The sequence below is a fragment of the Stylophora pistillata genome, chromosome 11 (assembly GCF_964205215.1).
Source record: "Stylophora pistillata chromosome 11, jaStyPist1.2, whole genome shotgun sequence".
NCBI classification, from domain to species: Eukaryota; Metazoa; Cnidaria; class Anthozoa; order Scleractinia; family Pocilloporidae; genus Stylophora; species Stylophora pistillata.
The window spans coordinates 10,639,617-10,656,338 of record NC_142529.1 but is presented as its reverse complement, the minus strand read 5'-3'; the positions used below and the strand labels follow the sequence as shown (position 1 = coordinate 10,656,338).

The window sequence follows — 16,722 nt, the reverse complement described above, 5'->3', positions numbered from 1 at the left end:
GGTTATTGCAAATCTACTCTCTATGATGAATTGTTGCGAATCTTGAATATGGAAACGTTAGACCGGCAGAGAAGGAAACAACAATCCCTTATTCTGTTATATAAATGTTTGCATAACGACGGTCCCAAATATATCAGAGATTTTTTTAGTTTTAGGGAAACTATGTACAATCTGAGAGGAACGGGCATTAATTTGTGCGCACCTAAATTTCATGTACATTTTATGAAAAAACCTTTCACTTATATGTGTGCGCAGCTGTGGAATGGATTATCCACAAGTGTGAAACTGGCCAATAATATCAACCCTTTTAAGAAGCTTCTTTAATTCAGGTGCACTTCTTCTCTCATTGACCATCTGGAGTCCATGAATGACAAGCTGAATGCATTGGAAATTGATAGAATTACCCATCATTTAAGGTACTCACTCAAATTCAAACCTCAATTATCCCAAACTCAATTATCCCAATTTTTCGCTTTAATTTGTAGACTTGCTTCTCTGCTCCATTATCTAGGAACAGTTATATCCATATTTTCCATTATCCAGACTTTTGATTATCCAGACTTTTAAGCCTAGTCCCTGCCAGTCTCGATAAGCAAGGTTCAACTGTACTAATATTTAGCAGTGATTCCATTTCATTTAGCGGTATGTTAATATCAAGTTTTCAGATATCATCTTGATTGGTCATGAGGAGAGCATACATGTATGCTTGTAGATTTTATGGCCTCATGTGGAATGATGTAACTTTCTGACTTTTCTGCATGCTATTGTAGCCTACACTTTTCAGAAGTTTTATCCTCTGGTTACTAAGCAATTACTCTTAAATTTTGATTGCGAAAAAAAATTGTGAGAAAATTTCTGATGACCACTTTCCTAACTAATCAGATGCAAAAATAAACCCATTTGTTTGAAACACCTTTCCCACACATACAACCATTTATGAATTCATTGGGTGACCTTGTCCTGTTGTCCTTTCCTCTGATTGGCTATTTTGATTACTTTGGCAGCATGTTCCAAGCAATGTATTTAATGCAAATGGGAAAAAAGTTTGTCCAGTTTCCAGATGCAACTACTCTTTTGCTTTTTATTAATCCATATTTCTTGCATGTATTGTCAAATTGTAGGCAGTTGTTGGTAGAGGAGAAGGAAGGTCTGCTTGGAGACATAACATTTTTGCAGGTACAACTGATGTGTCCTATCATGTTGTGATACTTTACCCTTAACTTCTAGAAGTCATTAACATGTAACTTCTCCCTATAATATCCATACATTATCCAGCAAACAAGTAATGAGAATACTCAAACTTTCTAGGTAGCAGTTGTTATCTTGACCCGATGCCAAAATTCTCACAACTTATTTACAAGAAATCTCTGAATATAGAAATCCAAAATGTTGACACACTTTCCCTGTTTAAGTCTAAATTGTAAACGTTACTCCTAAGTTGAATCCCTTCTTTTCTTAAGCTGCTTAAGTATTATGTTTGTTCATAGTTAATAGTTTGAGTGCCTGTTATTGTTTGTCATTTATTTTATATGTGTGTGTGTGTTCTTTCCTTTTTAACCTAAAATATTGGTACCCAGATCAAGTCAAAAAACTGATAACAAGGAGGTGGCGTGACCGAGTCGTCAGTGCGTTAGATTCACAATCCACCACTCCCAGGTTCGAGACCCACCCTGACCACTACCTGGATTTGTTTCACGGAAGCTCCGAGTTCAAATCCTCGGCCATGCTTGTAAATAGCCAGCTGGTTTGCCTCCAGCCAGTTGGGATTCTTAATGACAATGTTATGTTCAATTTGAAAGATTTGTTTCAGTTGTTTGCTCGCCCCCCCCCCCCCCCCTAGCACTTCTTGTGCTATAAAAGGTTTTTTATTTATATATTTTTTTTACCTCACTTTCGTAAAATATGAGGAGCCTGTAGCTTGCAGAAGCCTTTTGGTTTCCTCACAGGTTTCCTCACCACGCGCTAAATCTTCAGTTGTATTATATTAATGTATATGTAATTCCTTTTATTTCTACTGATGTATCATAAATTACAAAATGGCACATGAATAAGACATTCAATTCAAATTCAATTCGAGAAAATATGCAGCAGCTAGAGGTAAGAATTCATAATCAGTTCTAATGGGAGTTTAAGGGTTAAAGCAGCAGGGTTACTGCTGTCAGTGAAGCTAGTGCTCACTTACTGTGGTCTAAGCTTATAAATTCCACCTTTGAGTTTAGTTGGACGACCCCTTGTGGCTGTTTGACGAAAATTTCCCAAGAGAGCTGACTTTCATTGAGGTTGTCGCCGTATGCTGCTTTAATTCAGCTGGACATTATTTTCTGTTTGTTTCTCAGGATTGCTTAATCGAGGAATCAGACTATAGAGGCCAGGTTACATCACCAAATGAACCAGAGCCGTCATTGAGAGGTAGCATTTATTTTTGTGAATGTAAGCCTGCGAACATGCCCTCATTATTACATTAGCCATGCAGGACGCACGTCCATCCGTCAACGGAATGATTTGAGGCGCGTCGGGAAAAGATTTGCTGGGGGTCTGGCCCTAGACTTCTTGCAGAGCTCTCTCCGCCTCGCATTATTCGGGGTCACAAACTTTCCCGCGGGCAAAGATACGTTCTTGCTGAAGCACTTACAATGAGGGCCAACACTCAGGCTAGTGTGATTGTTTATTCAGATTGCATTTCAGCTGAGTGTTATCAAACCAAAACCCAAACTAATCACCAGCAGCCAATCACAACGTCAGGGGAAAAAACCACAAATAGCTAATCAGAACACAAATAAGCATCAAGCAAACGGCATAAAGCGCTATTACTATGACTCATGTCGGACAAGAGCACTCAAGTGAGCCCCAACTTTTAACCACTGATGTAGCTGGGCACAAACGTGTCAACTAATTTGTTGCGTTTAAAGCATGCCCCAAATACAATAAAAGGGTGCAAGCTCTTTCGTATTTATTATTATTATTATTATTATTATTATTATTATTATTATTATCTTTATTATTATATTATTTTGGTTTAGATTTGCTTGATTTGGGAACGAAACTCGAGAAGGAAGTTCTTAACAACGTTTCAGCAGTTGCAAAGTAAGTAGTTCAAGATCTGATTTCTCCATCTCCGTTTAAACTCTTTATTACAAGTGATCGATGTATTTTGGTATAATTTAAGTGTCAGAAAAAATATCGTATACAACTATCTTATAAAACCAACTCAAGGGTTTAATAACCTTTTCCTTCATGCTCCAAACGTCGGTTACCTAGCGACAGCGCACATTCCTCACAGCGGGACAACTTTTGTATTGTACCAATAATGTATTTTGACTTTTCTGCATGAGCAGCTATACCATGCTCTTCAGATTATGTCAGATGTGTAACGCTTCCCTAAACAGTTTGTCTCTGCCAACTACTATAACCATGACCACCCTGTTACATGTGGGTGTTCGACGCTAGAACGTTGCGGAAGCTTATAATACAAATAACTGTCCATGCCGCAGTAAAGAATGAGTGGCATCAATTAGAAGAATGTTTTATAAAGTTCCAAAACATAACATCAGAATGTTCCAGTATCCACATTTCTCTCTCCGTGACAACACTTTAATTACGTATCCGAGAGCCCCCGCTGGCAAAATTCTCCAAGGGAACGACAAGTGACTAACACCTCTCTAGCCAGGAAACAACAAAAAGCCATGTTCCGGGCCCGTGGCAATGGTCATATCTTATTCTCTCACTCGTTTTGTATTGTAGACAATCGCAACGAAAACTTTCAGACTCCAAAAGACAAGCTTCGTTCAATGAAAAACCTTCACTCAACAGACGTGTATCCACTGGGGCCGAACCTCATCCCGTACCCAGACCTTCGCTTTCTGCACAAGACCGACGTCATCGTGGCATGGTACTCAACCGCGTACTAACAAGTAAAAGCTCTGAGGTCAGCGGAGTTCCTCGCAGGCAGATTTCCCCTCCCCTACCGACATCTGCCAATCGAAAAAGACTGACGCCCTCTCCGCCTACTTCGGCGAAAACTGCTCGGCCGGGTTCGGCCGCGCGGTTTCGGAAATTGGTCGTTGAATGTCGTGACAGTGGAAGATAGTGCGTTGGTCAGAAACTGTGTGCACGAAGGTTTATAACGTCTTTGGCAATTTTTGCATTTTAGTAGGCTGCGAAGTATCGTTAACGAGTCGTGTAATTTTTGTGCCGAATTAATTTGGACTTAACCTGCGTATGAAGTTTTGGAATATTTATATTCCACAAGTGTTTGGCTGGGAAGGCATCTTTTTCAGGTCGCGCCTTGTCCGCGTCCGGATCAATGTGAAGCGTTTCTTGACTAGCAATTGATGAAACGTCACCCAGTTTATGCTGTGCTCAACTAATTATGTAACGCACTTACAAAAAAAAACAAACAAACAAACAAACAACAAAAGCAAAACACTTTCTCGTGATAGGTTTCTTTTTTTCCATCAAAGACTAAAGAATCTGTTCGGGGGTACCCTGATTGTATGCAGATCAATGGTAAATGAATTTTTTTGGAGGAAGAGGTAATGTTATTTATTCCGTTTTCATTTTTGTACAAAATGCATTCAATGAAAAGAAAGAAGAGTAAGAAAACACGTACTGCTTTCTATAGTTTCTTTTCCTTCGTTTTAACTCGTGGCTGCGTGAAGCAAGGAAGCGGGTTTTTGTGGGGAATCCGATGTGGAAGTATGTCATTGACTTACTGACTTTTACGTCAGTGACAAAAAACCGCTTCCTTGCTTCGCGCAGCCACTAGTAAAAAAAAAGAAAAAGAAACGAGGGGTAACTTTGTAATAAAACTATGGTGCTGCGTCGGTTACAAAGTAATTTAGTGTTATCAACTGAGTTGATAAATTAATTGGCCACCGTTTAAGAATTACTGACGCGGACGTTTCGAGCGAAGGGCCAACACTCGCCACGTCAGCTTTGAAACTCTTCAAGGTGTCCAATTCATTTCATCAACTGAGTTGATAAAATCAAAATAAAACATGTTTTCTTGTAGATATGGAATGTTTCTTCCCAGATTCAACTCGATATCTCTCTCATTTGGTAGAAGTATAGAAACAAATAAAGGTATTTACAATCAAGGAAAGAGGCTTCACCGAAACATGTTTATTGTCTCCTCTAGGGAGGGGAAGAGACATATGTTGTCGATATGAGTGAGTAGGTGTAACAATAGAATTCAGACCTTGCCCCAAATTTGACCCGATATTTACGGAACTACTTATTGTTTTTTTCGGAATACCCAGTAGTTCAACATTCGTACTCGATACACAGTTGAGTTCTCTCCTTTTGTCATTTCTTGCTTAGAGCCACTAGCACATTATGTTTAAAGTAGTTCCTGCCATGACAGTACAGAAGACGATAAGTATCTCACAATCATTTTAGGTTGCACGCGATTTTAAATAACAGTAAAAGTTTTGATGATAAAAATTAACGGTAAAAAACTACGACGTTTCGAAGTCTGCATGACCTCATTATCAAGTAAAATGTTAAAACTGATGTAAAATTGTAGCTCAGAGATTATATACAAATAAAATGTGATAACTTCATTAGAATAATGAGCGTTCATTGTTATTGGTGTCAGATCGTGCAGTATATGTTTAAATAAATACTTTTGCACGTATTGAGTCAGACTGCGTGTTTAAGTCTGACTCAATACGTGCAAAAGTATTTATTTAAACATATACTGCACGATCTGACACCAATAACAATGAACGCTCATTATTCTAATGAAGTTATCACATTTTATTTGTATATAATCTCTGAGCTACAATTTTACATCAGTTTTAACATTTTACTTGATAATGAGGTCATGCAGACTTCGAAACGTCGTAGTTTTTTACCGTTAATTTTTATCATCAAATGTATTTCTAAACATTCTCTGATTAGTAAAAGTTTTCCTGGCAGAAATATCTTAATAAGTTTGATCGGCGCATCGTGGAACCTCAAGGAAATGTTTTTTCTCTGAAGAGAGAGCATTTTACCGTTTTAATCATAAAATTATGTTGATCCGAATACGTAATTATCTTTTCAATTCTTGCCGTGACACTACAAAAGACGATAAACTAATTTCACGTGGCATCCACTGACCCGTAATTTAAATCAATACTTTTCCTGCAGAAACACCTTAGCAGATGTGATCCGCACATCCTGTAAGCTTTGAGGAATTTTTTTTTTTTTGAAAAGAGAGCGTTTTACTGTTTAAATCAGCCACAACCGAAAAGCGCCACAAAAGAAATTGCAAACCGAGCAAGCTGCGAATTACAGCTAAATACGATACCTTGAGTTACTCAACAGAATGATTAAACGGCGAGTGGCGGAATTACAGAACATGTAAATTGATGCAATAGATGTATCAATGCGCTGCTCAACTAAAGAAAACGACATTAAAACAAAGGCGATGGTATCTTTCATTCAACGGACATGGTTCAGGACGAAAAACGCCTCACTATATACGGGAAATTTAGTGAGACAATAACATGTCGCAATAGACAGCGAGTTAATTACCTTTCCAGTCGAAAAAAAAAAAACAGGAGCACACAATTAAGTTTAGTTCTTGTATACAATCCATCCATAGAATCAGCCATAGTCAAGGCCTCCTTGAAAATATTATCTGTTCTCAAGTTGGCAAATGCAGTTAACAGTTTTTAAAATCATGCCAATGCAGTGAATGGCTGCATCTAGGAAAGGTTTCAATTCAACTTGGAGGTTTAGAGAGTCCTCCGAGTTCTCTTCCCTCTCAAGGCGATTAAATGGAACCACAGTAATTCTTGAAAAAACTCTGAAAACCAAAACAAATTAATGAAAAATGTTTTTCCAAAAGTTTGCAACTCTTTCTGGAGTTAAGTTTACAATAATTAGTTTAGGTTTTGTTCTTCATTAGAATATCAAATCACAAAGTAGCAACCTCAACTGAAGCCATGCTTTTCTCATAGTCATAATCTTGAACAATAGTATACAGTGGAACCCCGATTTAACGAAGTGCTAAGGGACTGGGGAAATTGGTTCGTTATACAGTGGAACCTCGATTTAAGGAACCTCTACATAGCGAAGTCCTCTGTGTAATGAACGATATTTCAGCTTCAGCCCGGCTAAAGTTACAGTAAAATGTATGCCACAAAACCTCCATATAACGAACCCTCAATATAACGAACCAATTTCACAGGTTCTACTGTATCAAGGTTTTGTAGCATACATTTTACTCTAACTTTAGCCGGGCTGAATCTCAAAATATGTAGCTAGTTCTACCGAGGACTTCCTTATGTAGAGGTTCGTTAAATCGAGGTTCCACTGTACACAAATGTATCTTATCCAACCTCACAGTCCAACCAAATACCTTCTTAGTTTTTCTTTGTCTTTATTAGCTGTTATTTTACATCCTGTAGATTCATGTTATGATAGGCACTGTTCTGGGCTTCAAGGACCTTTGGAGTGATGCTGTGTTCATTTTGGACCAAAAATAAGATATACGACCGCATTTGCTGGTAAGCAGCGTTCCCTCATGTACACTTGTTTTTGAGCACACGTTTTAATCTTATTTAGACTATTCCATTACCGCTGGACAAACGTAGCAACTACCAACCACAAGGATTTCCTATGAAATGATTTATTTAAAAATTGAAGATAAAAGAAATGGATTTTGACACAGCATTCCGGTCATATTTGGGGCGTTGCAGAGTTGGTTTTACAGCCTTGAAAAATACAAAATGACCCAAAATACTATCAGAGATACAAGCGAAAAGACAGACAGACGTTAATGTACCTGGAGGGTAAACCCTTGTGCGGTTGAAACCACAGCTTTACAAAACATCTCTGTGCCTAAACTCTTTGTAAAGGCCGGGTTTGACAAGCTGACCGCGTGCGTCCGAGACGAGAATAAAGAACAAAGCTAACTATGGTGTAACGTGATCTAAAACATCTGCAGATTTGATAGGAAAAGGTTGATAAGGTCCAGCGTTTTTATCAATGTAAACTCAACAAACTGAGATTATTAAATCGTTTGAAGAATATATACTAACATGGCGTTTATTGATGGTGGTAAAAAAGCTATTGAGCGGCACATAAAGAGAAACAAAAAGCTGTTAGCTCGAGAGAGACTCAGTAAACTGTTAGATGACGGAACTGACTTGCTTGAGTTGTTCCAATTTGCTGGACTTGATCTTGAGTATCATGACGTGCCTTGCGCCGGGGTAGTTACAGGGATTGGAAAGATTGCAGGACAGTTGTGTGTTCTTATTGTCAATGATTCAACAATGAAAAGTGGAACCATTTATCCTATTGCAGTTGTCATCCTCAATTCCATTTGACGACAAAAAGAGAAAGAAAACTGTCAGGCACCTCGCTTATAGTCTAATCGTGATATGACTTTTTGTGTGTGTTATTTGTTACTTTCTGTGTATGTTTCCCTTTCTCACCCATTCCTCCAATCGACAGATTTAACGTTGCTCTGGTAACCATGAGAGTCAGAAAAACTTTTCAATTTGTTTGCAGTTGCAGTTGAGTTTGCAGTTACATGTATATGGCTGTACTTAAAAATTTGGTTTTGGTTTTCAGCTTGCGTAGTCAGTCATGTATCAGACGAGCGTTGCAAAAGAAAGTAATTTTCATTTCGACACCTTCTGAGATTGCGTATTGAAAGAGCCCTCTACTCAGTCACAGATCTAGCTAGCTGAAAGAATTAGGTTTTTCTCAAATACTGTACAATATTATTTGTATAATTTATTTTATTTAAAGAATAAAAAGGAGATTACGGAAGGACATCAGAGGCAACTGGTTAATAGAGAAGTATGTTCGGCTCAATAAAATTTAGACCTTGCTTGTTTAAAAGGCAAAAGCTGTAAAGATAGTTTCAGATATTCAGCATTGTACAAATGCATCTTGGCTGTTTCAGTGACTTATAGTTACTAGAGCCGAGATAATCGTTAATACTCTCAGGCTTGTTTTATATAATTAATTAAAAAAGAGGCTTGTTTCATAGAATTCATTAAAAAAGAGATGTACATACATTTACATGTATTTCAGCAATTTCGGGTCTTTCTTTTTACTATTTTTTTTATTAGGTTAAGCGTCAGTTAGAGCAGAAGGAAGTTGAAGAGGAAGGAGAAGATATTCGACAATTTTCTCAAGCTAAAAAGGTACTTAAGTCTTAATGAGGAGCTCAAATTAAAATTTACCTGTGTTTTTGTCCTGTGTTTTTCTTTTTAAAAATTCGAACTCTTCTTGTTGGTCCCTTTGAAGGTTGAAACCCTTCAATAACAGTTTTTCAAAATTCTTGCCTTCACTAACTTATAGTTGGTAACTAACTTACTTTATCTCCAGTTTTGCTGTGTGTTTGCTAAAGTAGTGTTTCTGGTCTTTTGCAACTGTAGAAAATGGCAAGGATGCGTGAAGAGAAAGAGAGTGAACTGTTCAGACAACCAACAAACATATGTATGAAATACATATATATGAACTGCGGTTATGAAACGTATATGTGCACGATCCTTCGCAGTTAAGCACTATTTAAGCAATAGTGATTATCAGACCTGAAAAAAATTCAGGCCTGTACGGGATTCGAACCACTGACCTCTGCGATACTAGTGCAGCGCTCTACCAATTGAGCTAACGAGCCAACTGGGAGCAGGCCATCAAATTAATTCGACATAAACCCGTAGATGATAAATCAAACAAAAAACATATGTATGAAATACATATATATGAATTGCGGTTATGAAACGTATATGTGCACGATCCTTCGCAGTAAAGCACTATTTAAGTGCTTTAATAAGTAATCAATTTCTATTTATAGCGCAGTAAAGCACTATTCGCAGTAAAGCACTATTTTTTTCATAAAGATTAATGGTTCATTACTTGTTTGGAAGTGTTTTTTTCTGCCAGGAGGCCTCAAAATCGTTCTTTTGGGGCTTCCAAAGTTCGGCGGTTAATTCGGCTCGCTCTCCACAGTGGAGAAATATTATTATAACATAACCAAAGTAAAGCGCGCACTCTGATTGGTCAATTTAGCGTCCCTCGTTTTCCCATGGGTGTACGCTGCTGACGTGAGCAAATGCAAAGACTATTTTTCCACGGGCGCATCTTTTTCTGGCCACGTAAGATTTGTTAAATAAAAGGGAACTCTTTAGCTACAATGTATCAATGTTATGTTATAAAACAAATGGTAAACACCACAGCGTACACTATTGAGTTATGGATGTACTTGGGAGGTTTGCTAAGCACTCAAGAAGCTAGAGTCGCTCTCGGCTATCGCCTCGAGCGACTCTTACCTTCTTTCGTACTTAGCAACCTCCCGCGTGCATCTATAACTCAATAGTTTGTTAATTATCATTATTATTATTATTATTATCCTTATTATTATTATTGTCGCAGAGAAATCAACTGAATGCTACATTCTAATCAGGCAGCACAGGACGAAAACCGTAACCTGTGAGCCATGGAGTAAAAAATAAATGTACATTAACTAATCCTAAAAAGCTTTTCCGTTGTGTCTACGGTCCTCCCTCTGACAGGAACTCAAACTGCCACCTTGAAAGTCCGGGCAATATTCAGCGTGCCCGAGAGCACTGCCCTCTGCATCTTTCGCAGTACGTCTGTGCTTCTGCCTCCCACCAGCTCGCGCATCATGACATCCAGCTCCCATGACCACCCCCCGAAGGCATCCATAATGATGTTATATTGCTTCACCTCGTAGCCTGGGAACTGCTGCCTTAGTTCCCAGCGAAGGGGTCCGTACTATTATTATTATTATTATTATTATTATTATTATTATTATTATTATTGTATATGGAACGGTTTTTATTCGTTGAAATGTTAAAAGCTTTCTTTTATGTCACCAGCCCGAAGTGAAGGAGCGAGAGCGACAAACCAAGGCAGCTGAACTACGCTTGGACAAACGCAACGGAGAGCTGCTCAGAGAGGAGGTCAGATTCAATTCCAAGAGTACGCCAACAAGGTCATCACTAAAGCCAAAGACAATGACCGTAACCCGTACCTACTTATGAAGGCCGCTCAAGAAACGCCCGGAGGAGGTCGTGGGCCCAAATTTCTAGGCAAAAGAGGACTTCAACCAAGTTACCTTGTGGGTGATGCTACCGGCGTGCAGTTGCCAAATTACTCCAATGGAACAGTGAAGGGCTCATACAAGAAAATTTACGGCAATCCAGGCGATAGTAAGAAGCGCTTAGGGTTTACCTGGTGACTGATCTCAAGTGCGATGAATTTGAACTTGTAAATAGACTTCCGTTTATCGGAGATAACTTCTTGTCCTTAGAGTTTCCAGAGTGACCGGATTTCATGAAGTGTTATATGCTGGCAGGAATTACAAATATAACAGAAGACTACAGGTTTCCAGCTTTCTTTTCCAGAGATCTAAAACCACGGCGAAGTATTTTGGCAAAAAAAAAAGCGTGCAAACAGAATAAGAAAGATGGTAAAATTGGACTTCGGTCGTCGGATGAAGGAAAATCTCCCTAATTGTAAAACAATCGCTTGTGAAAGGAAACTTTGATATAACAATGTTTGACTTACTTTCTGTCAATAAGATATAATGGAAATGATTAAGGTAGCAAGGAACGCGTATTGTCTTTACGCAAAGAATTCTTATTATGCCTAGCACCTCGATGTTTCACGGGGCAGCTGTAGTATATAAGGAATACCATTTCAACTTTGTTGATATATCCAAATTATTTCGTTATACCCACCGACGCAGCCCCAAACAGTTTCTTTCGAAACCATCAGCCTTTATAAGGAATACTGTTTAGTCCCGCTAAATGATAACTCGCATTGAACCATCTCCCTTGAATTTCCATGTGCGAACGACTTAGCGTGTATATCGTGACAAATTAGTTGCATTTTAGCGAGGGTTCCAGTTGAGCAAAGTAGCGAAGACTGATTGTCACCAGCGCACCTGGAATTCTAAGTTTCCAGGAAAATATTATCATAATTTATGCTGACATGATTTTTCCGACAATCAACTCTGCTATTCAAACAACTGATTATCACGAAAGCTCGTAAACAGTTTCAGAGAGAAGACATTGAAAGGAGATTAGCGTAATCAACAAAGAGTAATTCGTGCTTTTCGAATTCATGCCCGCTCCCTTACAATACATGAGTAACTTACCGTGTTTATCTATCTCCTATTTGTACTATATACAGAGATAAGGTGGAATAACTATTTGCCTTGATATCAAGACCTTTTTCAAAGGTAAAAATAGTCAAGGTCGGTTATTTACACGAGGTCTCAACCAAACCGCGTATTTACGCAAGGAGTGGGCCTTACGTACGTATTTTCTATAAGTGGTAAGTTTTCATTCAATGAACGTCCTTTCACTGCTAGCTTTCGGCTCTCCGAACACTCTTCACAAAAACAAAGGTTCGGCTAAATTTCAGATGGCATTGAACGCGGTTCTGATAAACAATGGCTAAACTTTGTTCCAATGACCGGCCCTCAGTCTCTAAAACCAACCCGCATTGGAAAAAGCAATCTGGCAGACGCCTAAATTTGGCCATTTGGAGGTTAACGATATTTCTTTTCCGAATGAAGGCTTATCACGAGACATAACGGGGCAAATTTCAGGATCTTCTTCAATACGAAAACCATAAGATTCAGGAATCGTATAAGTAGTTTATCAATGCTTTTTCTCCCCACAGGAGATTGGAGCGGCTAACATACCAGAAAATTTATTTTGTTGTTGCTGTTGTTTTTGTTGTGATTGTTTCTTTTTGTTAGGCAGATATCTCTTCCCTGACAATGCAGCACAACCCCGTCAATAAATTCCAAAATCCACTCTTCTGTAACTTAAACAACGGCATTTAATGCAAAAGCAATTACAAAGAAAGTGAAAAACAGGTCAATACAACAATTGGAGTGACCTGATATAATATCATCCGGCTCCAACTAAACTTTCTGAACTTTTCCCCTCGACAATTCGTTTAAGACAATTTTGAAACTGCCATGCCGTTTCCGAATAAAAAGAAAAGAAAATTAAATTATTCATTGAAGCTTTTCGTTTTCCAACTGAACAATTGGTTTTTAACAGCATTCTTAAAATGTATCTGATACATTTACACAAGGTACAATTTATCGCAATCAAACGCAAAAGAGAAATCTTTCTAAATATTGGTAAAAACAAGGTTAAACCTTGGCCATAACAGTTAGAATCAGGCGCTCAAAGTCTGACAAAACGAATTAATAAGATGCAGAAAATAACTTCGATAACAAATAACTAGGTAAAATTCCTCGAAAAGTTAGTCACGCAATTTCCATTCGTCTAGAACTAAGATTATCGAACAATTGCGGGACAACTGATTACTCTTCAAGTTCTCTGGAAACTATCTGTACAAGCATATAACTTTCACTCAGCTATACGGCAAAAATGGATCAAGAAAAATTTTAAAAAAAGAAACCTATTCGACTTAGACGAAAATGCAACACCTAAAAATGTGTTTATAGGTAACGACTTCATTCATATTACATTACAGCTACCTAGCCAGTCGTGATAATTTTAAGACATCACTTATTAAAAAAATAACATTATAAACTAATTTGAACCAGACATAAGCGATCAACACGCTTTAAAGTTCTTTCTCTTTGATATGTCTAAAATTCAAGAGCATTTCTGGAAGCGAAGAAACAATTTTTGAAACAATAGAAATCTATAGGGGCTCTTCTTAAATTTTTAGATTGAACCGTCTTTTCGTTCTCCCTGTTTTGAAAAGAAGACCACCACAGACATTTCATCGGAAGCCCAGTAGGTTTTGGTACAAACGTCTACAGACAACTTTAAACTGCATCAGCTTTCTTTCTTGAAGGCTCACTTCCTTAACTGAAAAATAATAATAAAAAAAATACGTTAAGAAGAGCAAACTTAGGGGAGCTTGTTGAATTTCCGTAAATCTCTTTCCTTAATTCGGCTATGCGAAATAAGACGAGACAGTGCATAACAGGATCAATTCGAACAAAAGTGATTTTTAACCTCTCTTGTTTTCTACGAAAAACCATATCGTAGAAAATGTTGCGAGTCATTTGCATGCCATGTCAATTTGCTCGTGCAACAAGGAAACTCTAGCCTGAAGAAAAAGAATCGCATGGCAAAGAAAAGCATCTCTTCCCACATCTAAAGCTATCTTTCTGATCTGAAGTCGCTTAGTACTGAATTAAAGTTATAAACAGAGTAATTACATGGTTCAGCATCTAAATTTCCTCGAAATCCAGGTGAACATCATCACCAATGAGTACGAATGGTGCCCACTGCTTCACCTCCTTGAAATTTCCAGATTCTCTCATACACTTCATGGCTTCATTAAGAGCTTCACTTGCCCTCTTGCCTTTAACCAGTGCATCGTAGAAGAAACTCATGAACTCCAGGGTTGCCTCGTCTTCAATCGCCCACAACGTTACCACAACCGATCTAGCTCCGGCACCCAAAAATGCTCGCGCGATGCCGACCACACCCTCGGCCATGACCTCCCCACGGGCTGTGTAACAACAACTTAGAACAACTAGTTGCGCCCGCAGCCCAACTTCTAGAACATCTTTCATCGTCATTAGATAATCAGTCTCTTGAGGCTGAGGGTTTTCTCTTGAGGTGTTTGGAGCCAAAAGGATTTCTCCAGTTTCCATTTTACCATGCGCTGCAATGTGTACTAAAGCCACCGATGAAAGTCGTTTTAAAACTTCATCTTTTGAGGCCATTTCTCTTATTAGTGGGGAAGTATTGAGGATTCGTCCGATCATCGCAACTTCTTTCTTTGCTCCTGGCAGTTGTATCAACGGTTTTCCCTGATGAAGGATATGTTTAAAACATGGGTCGCCGACAAGCAAAGCACCAGTCTTCATGTGGAATTCAGCTGGGCAATCATTAATTAATTGTAGAGTCGTCAGGGACGGAAGCATGCGAATTCTGAGAGAGTCACTTAGGTATGTTGACTTCGGGTCCTCTAGTGCTGCATAAGGTACAAGGCAAAATGGCCCCTCAGGGACAACTGTGAGCACTTTGCTGTCGATCAGATCAGCGATGGGAGTAATGATGATATCATAAAGCTTCTGCAGAGCAGTTGATTGGGAAGACTTCACGTCGATTCGAATCATATCGTTCGCCACCTCCTCCTCTTTCAGCGAATCAATCGGCCGATTCTCACCGGTTACAGCATCTCTACTAGAACCGATCTCCTTAAGGGCGTTTCTGTTCATCTGCTCGATGAAAAATTCCAATTCTTCCTGATATCTGTAATTATTGACATGTACCTTTCTCAGCTGGACGTTATCATTGCTAAGGAAAATCCAGAAGTAAACGCAAGGCCCACTAATGGCGATGAAAACTGTAGTAGATGAAACACGACTCAGAAAAACGTCTGGGCTGGTATTTTCTGAATAGTCTCCAACCTTATATTTCGAGTTCATAAGATCTCTCAGAGCTTGAGCACGTCCTTTTTCTGCGGTAAAGAGAGCTTTGACAACTTCACCAAGCCTAAGGTTTATGCGCCAGAAAGCTGTGTATGCATCTTTGTGCTGATTGCGATAGCAAATCTTCCAGTTGTCATTAGGTTGAAGACTATCCCTGATATCATCATAAATCCTTACACTCGAACGACAATGGTCAAGCGCTCTCATGAGATTCCCTTCAAATTCCAAATTTATACCAAGAGAAAAGTGTGAGCCTGCCTCTCCCGCCTTGTCTCCCACTTCTTTAGCAATTTCTAGATGACGTTGATGGTACCCGATTGCTGTTTTAAACTGTCCTAGACGAAAATAAGCCCAGCCGAGATTGCCATAACTTGTTCCCTCTCCGGCCTTGTCTCCTACTTCTTTAGCAATTTCTAGATGACGTTGATGGTACCCGATTGCTGTTTTGAACTGTCCCAGACGAGTACAAGCGCAGCCGAGATTGGCATAACTTGTTCCCTCTCCGGCCTTGTCTCCCACTTCTTTAGCAATTTCTAGATCACGTTGATGGTACCCGATTGCTGTTTTGAACTGTCCTAGACGAAAATAAGTCCAGCCGAGATTGCCATAACTTGTCCCCTCTCCGGCCCTGTCTTCCACTTCTTTAGCAATTTCTAGATGACGTTGATGGTACCCGATTGCTGTTTTGAACTGTCCTAGACGACAAAAAGTGCAGCCGAGATTGGCATAACTTGTTCCCTCTCCTGCCTTGTCTTCCACTTCTTTAGCAATTTCTAGATGACGTTGATGATACCCGATTGCTGTTTTGAACTGTCCTAGACGAAAATAAGCGCAGCCGAGATTGGCATAACTTCTTCCCTCTCCGGCCTTGTCTTCCACTTCTTTAGCAATTTCTAGATCACGTTGATGGTACCCGATTGCTGTTTTGAACTGTCCTAGACTACCATAAGCGCAGCCGAGATTGCCATAACTTCTTCCCTCTCCGGCCTTGTCTCCAACTTCTTTAGCAATTTCTAGATGACGTTGATGGTACCCGATTGCTGTTTTCAACTGTCCTAGACGAGAATAAGCGCAGCCGAGATTGCCATAACTTGTTCCCTCTTCGGCCCTGTCTTCCACTTCTTTAGCAATTTCTAGATGACGTTGATGGTACCCGATTGCTGTTTTGAACTGTCCTAGACGAGAATAAGCGCAGCCGAGATTGCCATAACTTGTTCCCTCTCCGGCCTTGTCTTCTACTTCTTTAGCAATTTCTAGATGACGTTGATGGTACCCGATTGCTGTTTTGAACTGGCCTAGACGAAAATAAG

General features: G+C 39.1%; 2 protein-coding genes across 3 annotated transcripts in view; one reads left to right on the top strand and one right to left on the bottom strand.

Moving 5' to 3' along the window:
* The first annotated feature begins 332 nt into the window (after positions 1-332).
* Positions 333-5,101, top strand: LOC148719994 (uncharacterized). Its single transcript, XM_088739576.1, has 5 exons — positions 333-416; positions 1,122-1,176; positions 2,337-2,409; positions 3,021-3,084; positions 3,742-5,101. Exons 1-5 carry the CDS (start codon positions 364-366, stop codon positions 4,085-4,087), a joined length of 591 nt encoding a protein of 196 aa, XP_088595702.1. The 5' UTR covers positions 333-363; the 3' UTR covers positions 4,088-5,101.
* A 7,695-nt stretch (positions 5,102-12,796) lies between these two features.
* The window catches only part of LOC148719993 (uncharacterized), a 21,479-nt gene continuing 17,553 nt past the window's right edge, over positions 12,797-16,722 (bottom strand). For both annotated transcript variants that reach the window (XM_088739504.1, XM_088739503.1), the window contains exons 9-10: positions 14,189-16,722; positions 12,797-13,832 (exon numbers count right to left, since the gene is read on the bottom strand). The exon at positions 14,189-16,722 is cut by the window's right edge and continues 697 nt beyond it. In XM_088739504.1, coding sequence (XP_088595630.1) covers positions 14,201-16,722 — 2,522 coding nt within the window. In that variant the 3' untranslated portion in view covers positions 12,797-13,832; positions 14,189-14,200. The remainder of the gene's footprint in view (positions 13,833-14,188) is intronic.